This window comes from Pinus tabuliformis, chromosome 6, assembly GCF_031772625.1.
Source record: "Pinus tabuliformis cultivar Carrire ecotype Pingquan chromosome 6, CPIR1, whole genome shotgun sequence".
Lineage (NCBI taxonomy): Eukaryota > Viridiplantae > Streptophyta > Pinopsida > Pinales > Pinaceae > Pinus > Pinus tabuliformis.
In genome coordinates this window covers 1,302,068,514-1,302,085,469 of record NC_142292.1, presented here as the reverse complement: position 1 = coordinate 1,302,085,469, position 16,956 = coordinate 1,302,068,514, and the positions used below count along the sequence as shown (strand labels likewise).

Genomic DNA, 16,956 nt, shown 5'->3' with positions numbered 1-16,956 from the left:
GATGCTTGCATGATATTCTTCCCTAAGGTGTTGGAGATATTCAGACAACTTGGTGATGCTCTAGTATCCACATGATAGCCACATGAAGATGATTGCTTGCTTGGAGAACACCTTTCTTCAGAGGAGGAGCATTTTACATCCTAGAGGAAGGCATTGGGCCCTAGACAACACAAGGTAGCTTAGATGCTAGCATGGAGTCTTGGAGTTAACTCAAGGAAACATAGTTGCAACAATGTTCATTTAGGAAGAGTGGACCCAATAGAATGCATGGTTTAGGATGATCGTTGGAGATTTTGGAGGCTTGTAGGAGGAGAGATAGTGTAGAGATCAAAGGTGATTTTTGCCCTAGGATTTCATAGGGCACTAGGGTTTCCACATAGTTTATTTTTCCAAACAATAGTTAACTAGATAACATATTCTTCAATGAACAATACCATTTTCTCAAAAATATAGTAGACTGAACAAAGCAATGTATGAACTCAAACCTCAAATCAACCAATACAATAAGCCCAACAGTATAGTGTATCGTTCATCAAACTCTACAACAATATGGCACAATGTTATAGATGCATACACAGTATGGTCCATGTTTGATGGAGACATATAGAACCAAATTAACAATGAAAAGATACCCTAACCAAAGATTCGAAGTGTTAAAACCCTACAAGAAATCTTGTCTACTCAAGCATCCAAGTTTTGCCTCAGGTGCATACTTTGCTCTTGCCTCAATCTATCCAACATACTTGAACCTGTTTCAAGAGCCCGTCATACGCTGCTATAGGATCTTCATCTGCTATAGGAGTCCTTGAAGTTGTTAGAAGATTAATTCGGTCTTCAAATTACTTGGATTACCATCTGAATCGTTGTGGGGGTCATAAAATTGCTTCAGGAGCTTCAAGTTGGACACAGAAGGGTGGTAGACTCTCAAGAATCCTCGCGTATGCTGGGATTTAACCATCCCTTAGATCGGGATACTCTTTATCTCAGGCATAATGCTTTTATTGGTCACAGTGCAACTTGTATAGCCTTAGAGTAGATCTATTACAGAACTTCACTATTATTTGTCCTTCAAACAGACTTGTTTGACCTCCAGAACTTTTCTTCAAGTGTTGCCCTTAGAGAGGATTCGGTGGATTTGATGATCTGCCTTAGACGAAATCGGGGGTTGGCCTTGTTAGAAAATCAGAAAGGCAAAAAGTTTTTCTTATTCTTGATAATTACTTGTGATGTTCTTGTTATTACAATTCTTTATATCTTTCTTCTTTTAGTTCATCAAGCAATTACCAAAGCAATAGCACATAAGACAACGAACACCAGATGTAGGCACTACGCCAGGGAAAAACCCCCCTCAAGGGGAAAACCCAGTCAAGAAAATTCTTCCTTTCAATAGTATTCTTTGAGACTCTTCATCCTAGACAAAGACCAGACCTTCCCTCCACACCAAGTCAGCCTCCCAGATCTTCGACCTCCTTTCCAGCAACTTCGACTAGGCAACAGCTTCTGACATCAGTGAAACTTGGAAAGACCTCAATCTCCCAATCTAGGGCACAAAACAGAGAGAGAGCGGCCCCAAAATTTTGTTATTCTTCTTCTCCTTAGATTCCACCCAACTCGCACTTCATTTGGCATCCCAGCTTCGTACTTCGCACTTCCCAACTTCCTTAGAGATATCGAACTTGCTTTTGATGAAGTGCTACAAATGAATTAGACTTGCTTTTATTTATAGGCTTCAAGGAAGGTTGAATTGATGTCCTTAGGCCGATTTGATCTCTTCTAGGCCGACTTGATGTGGAGGATACATAAATTACATTTGACTCAATACTTAACCTTTTTACATGATTCAAAAGCCCAAGAAGGTTCTCTTTAAAAGTACAATGACTCTATTGACTCCGAATCAATCCTAGAATTCCTCAATGGGGACTTTGACTTAAGACACGGTGACCCAAGCATGAAACCCATGCTTTAATAAGTCACAATAATAATAATAATAATAATTTTCTTCATTCTTTTGACAATTACATTACAAGATGACTCAAATACATTAAATGAAGACCGAACCTAGTTACATTTTCCAACACTCCCTCTTAACTAGGGAGGTATTCATCATATACAAGTACAAGGAAGATCTCAACTATATGAACCATGAAAAACTTTAGGCACCGTAATGCCATGGACTAAATTCCTGACCAGGGCAATTTATCCATTAGTCTTTCAACAATTTGGGTATCGCAATGCCACGGACTAGATTCCTGACCAGGGCAATCTATCCGGGTGGGACTAAGATGGACTCAAGCTTTCAGCCTCTCTAGGTACCATTAGACTTGCTAACTATCAACCCAAAGATCCAGGTGTGTATCCAAAAACAGAGCTCTATAATCAAGACCACCTTTCCAACTTCAGGACCTAGTCATCAACACAACGTGCCAACTAGATGTCCTCCCAGGCAATGCTTCACTCACAAAGCCTCGACACTCCTTGATCCAGCAGATCAAGGATCACCAATCTCTCCCAATCAAACTGATTGGTAACCAGCATGCTATCAAAAACCTTTAAGAGACTCACATGTACAAACACAACCTTGATCAATAATATACTTTCATATGTACATAATCAAATACAAACCTCCAGGGTCTTCCAAACAACTTGATGTTGCTTCTCAACTTTTCATAGTAGGACTATCAACCGAATCTCTGACAGAAGATTCCTCAATCATACATATTCCTTTCCTACTTCTCATGCAACAACATATCCTTTGAAATTCATTCTTCAATCAAAACCAAGCTATGCCCTCCCTCTCAACCAGGGAGCATCTCTTTATCCAAACTCCCTCTTAATCTTAGGGAGATCTCTTCTATTCAGGCTTCCTCAGGGAGATCAACTTCTTCTTTTCATCATCAGAGAATCTTTTGTGGCTTCCAACCATTTCATCAAAGTTATCATCATCCTCATCATGCTTATCACATTAACGAACATCTTCACCATATTGAAGATTGTGTCCCTGCACAACTTAGATAGCAAAGGACAACCAAATCTATAAAAACATGACGTTAGCCATATCAGAATTACGGAGGCATTTCAACCTTATATATCTGAAACCAAAACAAGAGACACATACTCTTCAACATCTTGCTAGGGACTTTGTTATAAACCCTAGACTACTTCATAACAATTTTCATTTCATCTAGGGTTTCAATGTTTCTTCCAAAGGTATGGCATACCCTACTACAACATATAGCAAACCCTAGAAACAATTCAAATAAATATAGATCTACAAAGCATCTAACAACTTTCAGAATTCATATGTTAGACTTCCCACAAATTCTAGATTTCGTACATGAGAATTAATTAATTAAAACCAATCACAGCTTATTCATCAACATGACCAACTTCCACTAGGGCTAGTTGCACACCCTAGACTTTTCAATCAAACATCAATCACAACTAAAACTCAGATTTCAACAATCTTACACAAATCTCAAATTATCACATTGCCATCATACATCAGAGATTTTCAATTTTACTAAGGTTTAACTCCAAAACCCTAGAATTTTATTTTCACAATCTCAACAATCATTATATAAATAGATCTCAGATTGTTATATCACACATACTAGAGAATTTAACTACTACTAGGGTTTGGCTGCAAAACCCTAGATTTCCAAATATCATCCTAGAATCTCAGACAAGGACTTATATTAAATCCTAAGACTTATGACCATCAATAACTAGGTCAACACATGTATCTAGGAATTCATTATCATGCATAAGCATATCATATGTCAGACAACATTAATACATTAGACATATACTGACCTAGACCAAGCTAGGGTTTCGACCAAATGGACACATCTATATATGCCTAGGGTTTCATTCCTAGGATCTTGCATTCATAACAAAGGTTTTGCTTATAGGCCCAACCAAACCCTAAAAATATAGGGTTTCATAATATAGCAAAGCAAACCCTACTATTCCAAAAATTTCAAAGGTTCGAGATCTCAAACAAACATCATTCAACCCTAACAAGTTAAGATGCCATGATCATACTGAAATCACAAACATGACATCATCAACAAGAACTTCCAATAGCATTTCACAATAACCCTAAGTAGTTTAGAGTTTCAAACATTACCATAAGCATACCCTTAGGTTAGGGTTTTGTCCAGAGAACTTGTCTAGGGTTCTATAAAATCAGTTAAGAATAGGAGTGGGGTAGATTTATCAAGTGATGAATCACCCAAAGTAAGAATCAATATGATTCACTATAACTAGACACAACAATGTTAGTAATAGATTTTCAAATGAATAAACATTTATCATAAAGAAATCAATGTTTTAAAGCATACCTTTGTTCCTTAACAAACCTTGTCTTGAATGGTCCTCTTTCATACTCCTTGAGAATATAGTAGATGTTTTCCTAATCAAGACAATAGAGGGAGAATGGTGATTAGTATTTAATATAATCAAAACTAAATGAGTACATGAAACCAAAAACTAAAAGGAAATGAGATACTTATCTTTGGGAGTTGTTGGGGGCTCCCTCCAAAGCTTGAGGGATACCTAAAAACTTATAAAACAAAAGAAAATGTCTTTTCCAAAAACATGTTAAAACCTATAAATTCTAAATATGAAAAACACAAAACAGAATAACTAAGACTAAAAGCAAAGAACTTACTAATGTAAGCGCCTGAATCTAATTCTTCGGGTTTGACTTTCTTTGGGTCTCCTTCAACAATGTTGGCTTGATGTCTTTCTCTCTTCTTGTTTCTTGGATTGTCGGGATAGTCACTCCTGTAATGACCCTTCTTACGACATTGATAGCATTCTACCTTGGAAATATCTACTTTCTTCCTTGGTCCTTTAAATTTCTTTCCTTTGTGATGAGCAATGTAGGCATTTGATACTCCTTCAGGATTGGAAACTAATGAGATCCTTAATTCTTCCTAACTGCAGGCAGTCCATAGTTCTTCAAAAGTGGGTGCTTACTGTGAAAATTCCTAGTCCAAGGAACCCCTACAGCAGCAAATTTGAATCTACTTCACCTACTTGTTTTTTTTAAATTACATTCTTCAAGTTATTCTTCTGAATACTGAAGCAAATTACTTGTGCAACCTACACTAACTAAATATTTAATCTCATGACACAGAAAATAGAGCAAAGAACAAGATACCTAGGACACACTTATTTTTGGACACAATAGTCCCTAGAAAAACCCAATGCGAGAAAACCGATGCAGCAGCTCTAAGGGTTTTATTATTATGCAAGAGAAATATTTGAATACAAATCTAGGATGCTCATCTAGCAATCCTTTACAGAGAAAATATTGGCAGAAAATCTGAGTAAATTTTACCTCACATCACCCAGCAGAATTCCGGTTGATCCGGCACAAGACTGGCTAGCCCCGGCTATTTCTACGTCACCTCTTCTGCCCTCTACCTCGGCTTTCCCGGTTGTTCCGGCAGTTCCAGTTGTTCCCAGCAGTTCTAGCTTCTACCCTCAGCGTCAGCTTTCCCAACTATTCCCAACAGTTTCGGCTTCTACCCTCTGCGTTAGCTTTCCCGGCAGTTCTGGTTGTTCCTGGCAGTTCCGGCTTCTGCCCTCTGCGTCAGCGTTCCCGATTGTTCCGGCTATTCCCAGCAGTTCTGGCTCCTGCCCTCTGCATCAATTTTCCCCACTGTTCCAGCAGTTCGCGGTAGTTCCGGCAGTTCTGGATTCTGCGTGACAAGCAACTTTTCTGCGTCGGCTATCCTGACTACTGCACTGCCTCTCTACAAGCTCTCTCCGCCACTTTGTCAGTATTCTCCGGAAAGCCCATCTTCCGGATTCTCACTGCCCCTCAGCTGTAAGATCTCCCCAATCGATTTTCCTCCTGAAAACTTCTCACCTCAGAAAATCGATTTCCTCAATCTCTCTGTGTGTATTTCCAAATGAACCCCAAGCCTCCATTTTATACTTTTCCTACCGAGTCTTCAACGGTCGAGATTAAATCTCTAATCAATGGCTAAGATCAAAACATAACTTAATCTAGCTTCTAGATCATTCTCACCCATATTTTGATTAATACCCATTAATATTTTAATTTCCCTAAGTTTAGACTTAGGAACCCCATTAAAAATATTAATTATTTTAATAAAATACAATCCGAGTGGAATTTGACCAAACGGTTTCTGGGTTCTTTAGAACTCATGTGCCTTAGCCTCTCCACCAATTTTCGACTAGAGCACTGCTGATGCTACCAAAAACTAACACTTCCTTCCAACTGTTAAGTCATGCAGCAAATGCACCCAAGTAGGTCGCATTCCTAATAGAGCAATGATCATGAGCACTTTGTCTGGAACAATTTCATCAATGGCCAAAATATCATCCCTAATTCTTGCTATCTTCACAAAGAAGGAGGCCACTATGTCTTCCTTAATCATCTTTGTGGTCCTTAGCTCATTCTTCAAACTTGCTACTTGACCAATGTTCTTAATAGTGAATAACTTGACAAGGCTTCATACATTTCTTGAGCATGATTGATGTTGGCTATGAATGGGACAAGGTTGTCGTTTATTCCTTCTACCACTAGAGTCATGGCCACCAATTCTAGTTCCCTGAACTTTACTTTGTCAATCACTAGAGTCTTTTGTAAGCTTCTTTACTTTTCCTTTGACCAAGTCTAGAACCTTGTTCTTTTCAAGGATGAGGTCAACCCTCTTCTTCCAAGACCTGTAGTTTGAGGCTCCTTCAAGTTTGTTCTCTCCCTTGATTGTGTTAGACATCTTCCTTGAATATAGTAGACTCTTTCCCTGAGATAGTCCTTTTGAATGGTTCCTTGATCAAGTGCTTGAGACTGCCTTTTTCTTCTTTCTTCACCAAAGCTTTGATACCATGTTAGAAAATCAGAAAGGCAGAAAGATTTTCTTATTCTTGATAATTACTTGTGATGTTTTTGTTATTACGATTCTTTATATCTTCCTTCTTTTAGTTCATCAAGCAATTACCAAAGCAATAGCACATAAAACAATGGACACCGGATGTAGGCACTATGCCAGGGAAAACTCCCCCTCAAGACGAAAACCTAATCAAGAAAATTCTTCCTTTCAATAGTATTCTTTGAGACTCTTCATCCTAGACAAAGACAAGACCTTCCATCCACACCAAGTTAGCCTCCCAGATATTCAACCTCCTTTCCAGCAACTTCGACTAGGCAGTCGCTTTTGGCATCAGGCAGCTTCCAGCATCAGTGAAACTTGGAAAGACTTCGATCTCCCAATCTAGGGCACGAAACAAAGAGAGAGAGAGGCACCAAAATTTCGTTTTTCTTCTCTTTAGACTCCACCCAACTCGCACTTCCTTTGGCTTCCCGGCTTCGTACTTCGCACTTCCCAGCTTCCTTAGAGATATCGAACTTGCTTTTGATGAAGTGCTCCAAATGAATTCGACTTGCTTTTATTTATAGGCTTCAAGGGAGGTTGAATTGATGTCCTTAGGTCGACTTGATCTCTTCTAGGCCAACTTGATGTGGAGGATACATAAATTACATTTGACTCAATACTTAACCTTTTTACATGATTCAAAAGCCCAAGAAGGGTCTCTTTAAAAGTACAATGACTCTATTGACTCAGAATAAATCCTAGAAGTCCTAAATGGGGACTTTGACCTAAAACATGGTGAACCAAGCATGAAACCCATGCTTTAATAAGTCACAATAATAATAATAAAAATTCTTTTCTTTATTCTTTTGACAAGTACATTACAAGATGACTCAAATAGATTAAATGAAGACCGAACCTAGTTACATTTTCCAACAGGCCTCAGACTTCGACTTGTGTACAAAAAACCTCAGTTGCTTCAGCAAGCATTATTATCAAGCTTCAGAAAGAATTTCGAGTATCTAACTTAATGATTTCAATTGCCTCGAAGATTTTGGCTAATTGGCCTCAAAGACCGTTGGTCATAGAAATTATGTCTAATTCCAGTGGCAACTAGTCGAGCCTTAGTTAAGAAACTGTCCAACCTCCAATGTCTCAATTTGCCTTACCAAGATGCTTCTACAGATCTTCTTTTCTGCTCCTTGTGTAGATGAATTCCTGTGCCAAAACAAGATCAGAAAGATAAAAAGATGAAAAGAAATTTATCAACGAGGGTGGAATCTTTCACCACCTAATTGATAGGAGAAAAGGGGTCTTAACACCCTCAGAGCCTCAGGCTCAAAGAAAACATAGATAAATGATCCAGTCAATGATGCTCCAAAATTAATTCAATCTTCCTTTATGTAAAGATTTCCTTGAGGGGATTCTCTTCTTAATTAATTGAGTAAAATTCACACCAAACCCCAACTTTGGGTTTCTTTGCCCAGCTACCCCAAAACTTGCCCTTTGCTGCCCAAACATTGGGTATTTTGGAGTTCCCCCTTTATCAAGGACTATAGCCTATGAGGATCGATAGGCTTCTTCATCTCTTGGGCAATTAATTTCTTGGGAACATTACAGTCTCCCCTTCCCGACATTGCTTGTCCACAAGCAATGACAAGTTCCACTACTGCCCTCTTTGTTCCCCCCTTCTTTGATATTAGAAATCAGATCAGGTAGATGTTCAGCCATCTTGATGGCTTCTTGCAATTTAAGTTCTTTATGTCGATCATAAGTTGCCCAATGTTCTTTTTCAGTACCTTCAGCTACAATAGTGGCCACAGATATTGATCTCCCAGCATATCGAGTAGGCATATTTGTATGTGGCTCAAGAGTAGTCATTTGCTTAACCCAATCCATCACAAAGGTACTATGTATTTTAATGGAGCTTCTGGCTATGCATGGCAACCCCAAGTCTGCAAAATATTGATTTTGCAAGCAGCTTCTCACATCATAATCATTCAATGAAGCACCGAATTGGCCAAGTGGAGCAAGAAGGTTAATGTTGTTACTTCCAACAAAATCTCGCATCATTCCCATAATTGTGTTGGCGAGACTCTGCTCATCATGGTGGTAAACAGAATGTTTCAAGGCAATTCCTGAGAATTACGCAACCCTTTCTCGTGTGACCAAATTTCCCTTGGAAGAACAAAACAGAATTTTTCTTTGCCCTAGTTTTAATCCATCAACCATGGATGGGATGGATCTTCGCAATTCAGCCATGGAAAATAGGATCAGTTCCTTGTTTACACAGTCATTGCACTTGATAAGTGTCTCCGTCTGGTCCTTATATGTTGCCGGCTCAAATTCTCTTAGCCAGTCTTTTTTATGCTTGACCAAATTTTTGAAATAATCCTTGCCCTCTTTCGAAGTACTTGTACCAAGACCTTTATAGTACTTTATGGTCCAGCCTGATGCTGATCCACCAGGAGATTCTCTCCATGATTCATACTCAGGCATGGCATAAAAGGATAATGTCCTTCCATCCTTATGGGTTGCCTTGACTATAGGAGTGATTAATTTAATGAGCAATGAAGAAATCTTAAGTAGAGATGGCCAGAAAGAGTGTATGAAGTTGATTTGCGATCCTTTGATGTGAGAACCATCATGATCCTGAGTTGTCATAATCATCAGATGGCCATATCTCAAAGATTTGACACTGTCATAATCCTTTCCATGCTGCAGACCAAGGATTTGTTGAACAGTGTTTTTCCTTCGCTGATTGGACCTTATGGTTTGCTTGGTATTTTGAATCTCAGCATTTTCCATGATCTGTTTATGGCTAGCTTCCCTTACATTCAGCAACTTTCCTCTGAGAAGGAACACACTGTAGTGGTTTCGACTAACAGCAGCTAACCCTGTCGTAGCAAACCCCTTAGCTGAATCTGCCTCTGTTAAAATTAGAGTACATTTCTCGGAATTCCTGCCACCTGCATCATCAAACTTGGTGATACCGGCCAACCTTTGTCTCTCAGTTTCATCAGTTTTATTGAGATCCTTGCTTTGTTTGAAGTCATCCCATGACAATATGTTCTCAACCACTCCGCATTTTGCCACTTTCTTTAATAATTCTCGAGAGAGTTCACACTTCAAACCAAAGTTGTCCTTGCAAGTTGTCAATGTCTCCTTCATTTGGGAGTCAAGAGTGGGATTGTCAAATAAAGAATTGACAAAGATCCATAAATGGTTCTTGATCGTATGTGCTTTTACTGCAGCATTCTTGTTCTTCTTATTTACAATGTTCATCACATTGGTCGTTATCTGGTTTGCTACTAAATCTATGTAAGAACCACATTTAATGGTAGCTATTACATTAACAAAGCTGACCTATTGATATTGTACATCACTTAAGCTCACACAGATTCACTTGCATTTTCACAGATACTTGGAAGAGGCTTTGGCTTCAATTTGGAAGTTGCTTGCAAGTATAGGCCAAAATAGTCTTGAAAGGTCTTGACAGGCAACCGTTGTCCATTCAGCTCAACCTTAACTGTCTTCCCAAGGCACCCAGCAATATCCATAACTCTCTTCCTCATCAAGGAAACAACATCATCTTCCAGATGGGTCATATTAAATTTACTTAAATTGGGCTTAATTGTGACCTTGGTCCAATTGTCTCTCAGCTTGCACTTGGTAATAACTAGGTCTAACTTAATGCCCATATTGCTCCTGAAAACCTTATTCTTGTCATCAACACCACCAACAACTTTTGACTTGCCATCAATACTATTAGCACCCTCTGACTTGTCATTAATAGCATGTTGGTCATCAGGTTGCTCATCCATTTCTTCATCTAATAAAATATTATATGGTTCCATATCACGACCAACACCCACTGCAACCTGTAGATCTTCCTCTGACAGCTTCATAGTAGACCCTGTAATACTCTTAGTGGAAATGTCAATATCCCTATCTGATGTCTTTGTGCTTGCTACCACTGAGATTGAGCTGTACAGTGACAAATCACTGGAAGAGGTGTTTGGAGAGCCCTTGCAGACACTACTTCCTTTACCCTCCTTTACACCAGGAATATTTTCATAATCTCCTTTAATATTCTGAATATTTGAAATCTGAGTGGTGTTGCTGTTAGAAAGGGTATCCCCTTCCTTGAGAAGTTCATCCTATTCCCTGAGATTTAGCTGACTTCTTTCACCTTCAACACGGTCACCACTAGCTATGGTGTCTTCTTTAGGATTTTCCTCTTTTTGGGGGGATACAACCATGTCCATGCTTTTGCCTCTACCTTAGTTTCTCTTGTACTTTATTTTGCAGGCTTGGGCTTATCATCGGCGTTGCTTGATTTGTTTTTCTTACAGTTAACCCAAAGATCATCCCATTTCCATATACTTGTTTTTTGTTGTGTGTTCTTATCATCGAGTTCAAGGAATGGATCCCCTTCAATCTCATTAGATGTTGTAGCCTTTTTGTTAAATTTTTCTAACATTGTAAGGGCCACTATGTTCCCTTCTTGCAATCTCTTAATAGTTTCTGCTTGCTGCTCTTCTAACTTCCGCCATGACTCTGCAAATTCCTTGCCAAAAATTTCTTCCAGTTGTTCCATCTTCAAGCACCATCCAGGATGGTGGGATTTCTGCTCTGATACCACTTTAGAGATCTAGGGTGATTTTTGTCCTAGGATTTCATAGGGCACTAGGTTTTCCGCGGAATTTCTTTTTCCAAACAATGGTTAATTAGATAACGTATTCTTCAATGAACAATATCAATTTCTCAAAAATACAGTAGACTAAATAGAGCAATGTATGAACTCAAACCTCAAATCGACCAACACAATAAGCCCGACAGTATAGTATATCGTTCATCAAATCCATACAACAATATGGCACAGTATTATAGATGCATACACAGTATGGTCCACGTTTGATGGAGATAGATATAACCAAATTAACAATGAAACAATACCCTAACCAGAGATTCCAAGTGCTAAAACCCTACAAGAAATCTTGTATACTCAAGCATCTGAGTTTTGCCTTAGGTCCGTACTCTGTTCTTACCTCAGTCTATCCAACAAACTTGAACCTATTTCGGGAGCTCGTCATACACAAATACAGGATCCACATCTGCTACATGAATCCTCGAAGTTGTTTTAGAAGATTAATTCGGTCTTCAAATTACTTGGATTACCACCTGAATCACTGCGGAGATCATAAAACTACTTCAAGAGCTTCAGGCTCGACACAAAAGGGTGGTAGACTCTCAAAAATCCTCGCGTCTGCTCGGATTTGACCCTCGCTTGGACCATGATACTCTTTATCTCATGCGTAATGCTTTTGTTGGTCACAGTGTAACCCATATAGCCTTAGAGTAGATCTATTGCAGAACTTCACTATTATTTGTCCTTAAAGCAGACTTGTTTGACCTCTAGAACCTTTCTTCAGGTGTTGCCCTTAGAGAGGATTCAGTGGATTTGATGACCTGCCTCAGATGAAATCGGAGGTGGCCGCAAAGTTCAACTTGTGTACAGAAAACCTCGGTCGCTTCAGGAAGAATTATTGTCCAGATTCGAGAAGAATTTCGAGGATCTGGCTTAATGATTTTAATTGCCTCAGAGGTTTCGGCCAACTGGCCTCAGAGACCCTTGGTCATAGAAATCCAGTTTGTTTCCAATGGCAATTGGTCTAGCCTTAATTAAGAAATAGTCCAACTTCTAGTGTCTTGATTTTCCTTACCAAGATGCTTCCACAGATCTTCTTTTCTACTCCTTATGTAGAGAAATGCTTGAGCCAAAACAAGATCAGAAAGATAAAAAGATGAAAACAAATTTATCAACTAGGGTGGAACCTTTCACCACCGAAATTGATAGGAGAAAAGGGGTCTTCAAACCCTCGAAGCCTCATGCTCAAAGAAAACAAAGATAAATGATCCAATCAATGATGGTCCAAAATGAATTTAACCCTCTTTTATTTATAGATTTCCTCGAGGGGATTCTCTTCTTAATTAATTGAGTAAAATTCACACCAAACGCCAACTTTGGGTTTCTTTGCCCAGCTGCCCCAAAACTTGCCCTTTGTTGCCCAAATATTGGGTATTTTGGGGTTTTCCCCTTTATCAAGGACTATAGCCTACAGAGATCGATGGGCTACTACGTCTCTTGGGCAATTAATTTCTTAGGAACATTACAAATAGACACACATCATGGAGTGACCTTGCATTTGGAGCCTTACCTATGAACGACATAACCTTGGAACTCAACATGTGTAACCTTGAAGTGTATCGCTCCATATGTATGAGCCTACATGTGGCATTGTAGGTTTCTTGTAAGGGCATAGGCTTGCATATGTATTGTTGGCCTCCCTTACCTCTCATATATATAGAGGAACGAAAGAGTCCTTTCTTATTTTTTCATTCATGTTCATCTTGTGCTAGAGTTGTGACTAGGATGAGCACACTAGCCTTTCTCTCTTTCCCTCTCTCTTAGATTTTTTGTACTTCATCTCTCTCTCCCTTGGAGTCACTAGGGTTTCTTAAGCTTCTTTGCTCATCTTGAATACTATGGTTAGGGTTTGATCCCTTAGAGAATTGGGTAAGGATTTTGAGATGAATCCCAGGTTGTGCTTGGTGAAGAGAAGAAGAAGGGGAGATGTCTTGCCTTGGAGGACATGTTTGTTGGATCTCCTTGGTGTGAGCCAAGGTTTTCTTGCTTTTCCCTAACTAGGGTTTTGGAGAGGTAGAGGATTGTACTAACCTTGTGATAAGGCTATCGTATGTACATGAACTTCATCTTTCTGCATGTTAATGAAATTTTCAGCTGTCCAATATTTGTGCAAATTGCAAATTTGATTTTCAGCCATCTATATTCTTCATGGTTTGTAATTTCGAGCACTATATGTCTTTCTGATTTGACATAAGTTAAGGGCAAATAGGTTAAGTCATTTAATATTTACATTGAAGAATATAATGGCAGTTTTGTGGTTGTATTTACAGCTATCATAGGTGTTTTCAGATCTGTTACATGCACGATAAGATTGCCCCAAAGGACTGAAACTTATTGGAGCATCTTGGTATCTTTTTCTTGAACTTCCTAGTAGATTAGGGTTGTTAAGAGTTGAAATATAATCCGTTGTTGCCACCATTTTGTTTATATTTCATAGTAGCCCTACTGTTGAGTATTCACGAAGTTAAGATCCGAGAAAACTCTAGTATAGAAGTGAAATTTCTGAATTGCATAAGAAACATCAATCTGCAGAAATTTCTACATAAACATCATCATAGTTGAAGATCTTGAAGTTGCCAGAGATTTGCAAGTCTTCCTTCCCTTTGAAGGTTCTGAAGCTGTCAGCTTGTTCAATATAAAAAGACATAAGGTCTTCGACAGAAACCTGCAATATTGTTGACGCTCTGATGATTGTAGGATGTGGACTTATTTTCAAAGTCATTCAAGCCCTTGCTCATGTGTGTGGTCCTAGCTTCACAAATATGCAAAGGAAATGGATGTCTGAAAACTTTCAAATAACTCATTTTTTTCAGCCCTTCCACTTTGGCTGCATCACAAAAATATCGGCATAACATCTACTTGTTTGGGCATTCAATCCTAAAGGATGTTATGACACTTTAGCCAATTTACGGAATCACTTGCGAAAGATAATCGTACTTTGGCATGAACCGTCCCCACATATATAATGAGTAAGAAATTAGTATATGCATAATATGAAAGGCTCACGTTTGAGCCTTTTTCCATCCAGCCAAAACAACGGGAGGCAAAACAAGCAATTTTAGACAGAAAGCTTTCTCCTTTGCTGGAATTGCTGGTATGAGATGAATACATTGCAAAATCCAGGTGTAATAAGGGTTTTCTAAGTTGCTGAATCCAATTGTGCAATCAAACTTTTCAATTTCAGCAGACTTAACAGTGAATTTCAACAAATTTTCATCGCTGGATTCCAGTGAGGACAAATCGGAAAAGGGTCAAAAAGTTGGCTTCTATCAAACTAGGAGATTATTATAGTCCTTCACACAGTTATGCCCAGTTGTACAGGATTATATAATATTGCTACATGATCATCAAATATTGCCACCTTTGGTTATAAGGAGATTCTAGCATTTCATAAAGATTGTAGGTGAAACTCATCCCAACACTTAGAGCTGTCCCCCCAGTTTATTTGGTGTAATTGGTATTTATTATATGTGCTGGGTATTGGGTAATTTAGTTCATGCCATGAATCAACTGGATAAATTATAATATTCCAAAAAGGCCAATTGGGTTGGAAAGTCTGTTTATATCTTAGATATTTATTTATTTACTTCCACAAAGTTTCCAATCCTAGCAGAGCATGGATGTTTAGTATTGACCCAACTTATTCAATCGGGTATTCAACAGAAAAGGCACTGATTTTTAAGACCCAAAATGAAATCCTCAAAAGGGTATTGACAAAAGGACAATGCACGAATGACTACCAGCATTTCTCTGAATTCTTCCGATTGTTGTTGGCGTTGAGTTGCAAGCAATTGAGACCGTTCTCTCTTGGCAGCCTTACGCTCTTCTCTGGCGACCCTCATTCGTTCTAGTTCGGCCTCGCGTTTGACCTGATCTTCTAATTTCTTTGCCTCCATCTCGTAGAAGTACTGCTTGCGGAGCTCTTTGACCTCCTTCTCATAGTTTTTCCTGAGTTTTACCAGTCTGGCTTTGGCGACACCAGGGCTGTCCGTGGGCTTCCAGCTCCCAATAAATGATGCATAGCTGCTCTCTGAACGAACCCACAATGCCCTCTCACACGCACCTCTGGCTGAACCAGCAGCCCTGCCTAACACGTTCTTCAGCCCGCCAGCTATCCAAGCCATATTTGCTGCTATAATACATTGGACAGAAAAAACACCCTATAAATTAAACTTCACTCTCCCCTCTGATTTGGTGAGGCTTTGGCACTCAACAACTGAGATTCAGCGTAGTTTGTAATCTGTTTTTCGACTAACTCAAAACGAACAGGACGATTTCTGTTCTATGGAAAAACTAAAATGTAGGAAAGAGCTAAAAGTGAATTGACGAGGTTTTCTTCTTTTTGAAATGATTTTCTCTGCTTTAATCATTGGGAAAATTTCCCGTAAGTTAGTCGTCAAACAAGTAGGGAGATAGTTATCGCTCATTATTATCTCCAAATGCAATGGTCATTGAAACTACATCACTTAAAATTACTTACTAGTGATTGATTCATAAGGGAGCAAAAGTAGTGGGATAATTATCACTCAGTACTATTTTTAAATGTACGTGGACTCGTCGTTAAAACTACGTCACCTGGAACTACCCACTAGTGATTCATAAGGGCGCAAGGTTTTGCTCTTACTAGATGTCTCTGGGTCTTGGGTCGTTCATTTGTTTCCTTACGTCCAAAAAAGATGAACTCTTAGCTAAACAAGTTTTAGGGCATACTCCAACTCTTGAGAACATTCATGTAATAATCATCTAACATAATATGTACATTCATGTTCTCTTTTTGCATTTTAAGATTTATTATTATTATTATTATTAAATGTAGTTTTTGCCTTTTATTATGACTTATTTTGCAAATGAGCATAGTCATCATATATTTCTCATAAATAAGTTATCAACATTATAACCATTATGTATTTTTTTTGCACATTGCAACTTTTTAACAATTGATTATTAGAATATGATTTTTATTGTAATACTCTATTTTTCACAACATTGTGCATTCTCTGCAAATCAATATGCTCTTTGTTGCTCTTTCATGAGTGTCTCATGTGAGGTCAAGGTACAAAGAGTTTGACCTCAAGTTAACAGACCCTGGTGAAGATCTTCCTTGTTAGCCCAAGCAAACTCCCCTAATGAAGATCTTCCTTGTTAGCCCAAGCAAACTCCCCTAGTGGATGAACTAAAGAAAAACAATAGAGCATGAAATATCAAGTCATTAACTCGGGTACACCCTTGAATAACAAAGGAACAAGATGATGGATCATTTCACCAAAATCCTTTGGCGACTCCCACTAGTGACAAAGGTATCTTCAACAAATAATCATTTTAGAGGAAGTGTTTGGCAATTTATTTGCTTAAATTGTGTAACACTTTATTATCAATTTGAAGTTCATAAACTTA

The 16,956-nt window shown here is 38.6% G+C and overlaps 1 protein-coding gene across 1 annotated transcript in view; it reads right to left on the bottom strand.

The window, feature by feature from the left end:
* LOC149263393 (uncharacterized) overlaps positions 1–15,897 on the bottom strand; it is a 45,609-nt gene extending 29,712 nt beyond the window's left edge. The window contains exon 1 of the mRNA XM_089426204.1: positions 15,303–15,897. Coding sequence (XP_089282330.1) covers positions 15,303–15,686 — 384 coding nt within the window. The 5' untranslated portion in view covers positions 15,687–15,897. The remainder of the gene's footprint in view (positions 1–15,302) is intronic.
* Between the last annotated feature and the right edge of the window lie 1,059 nt (positions 15,898–16,956).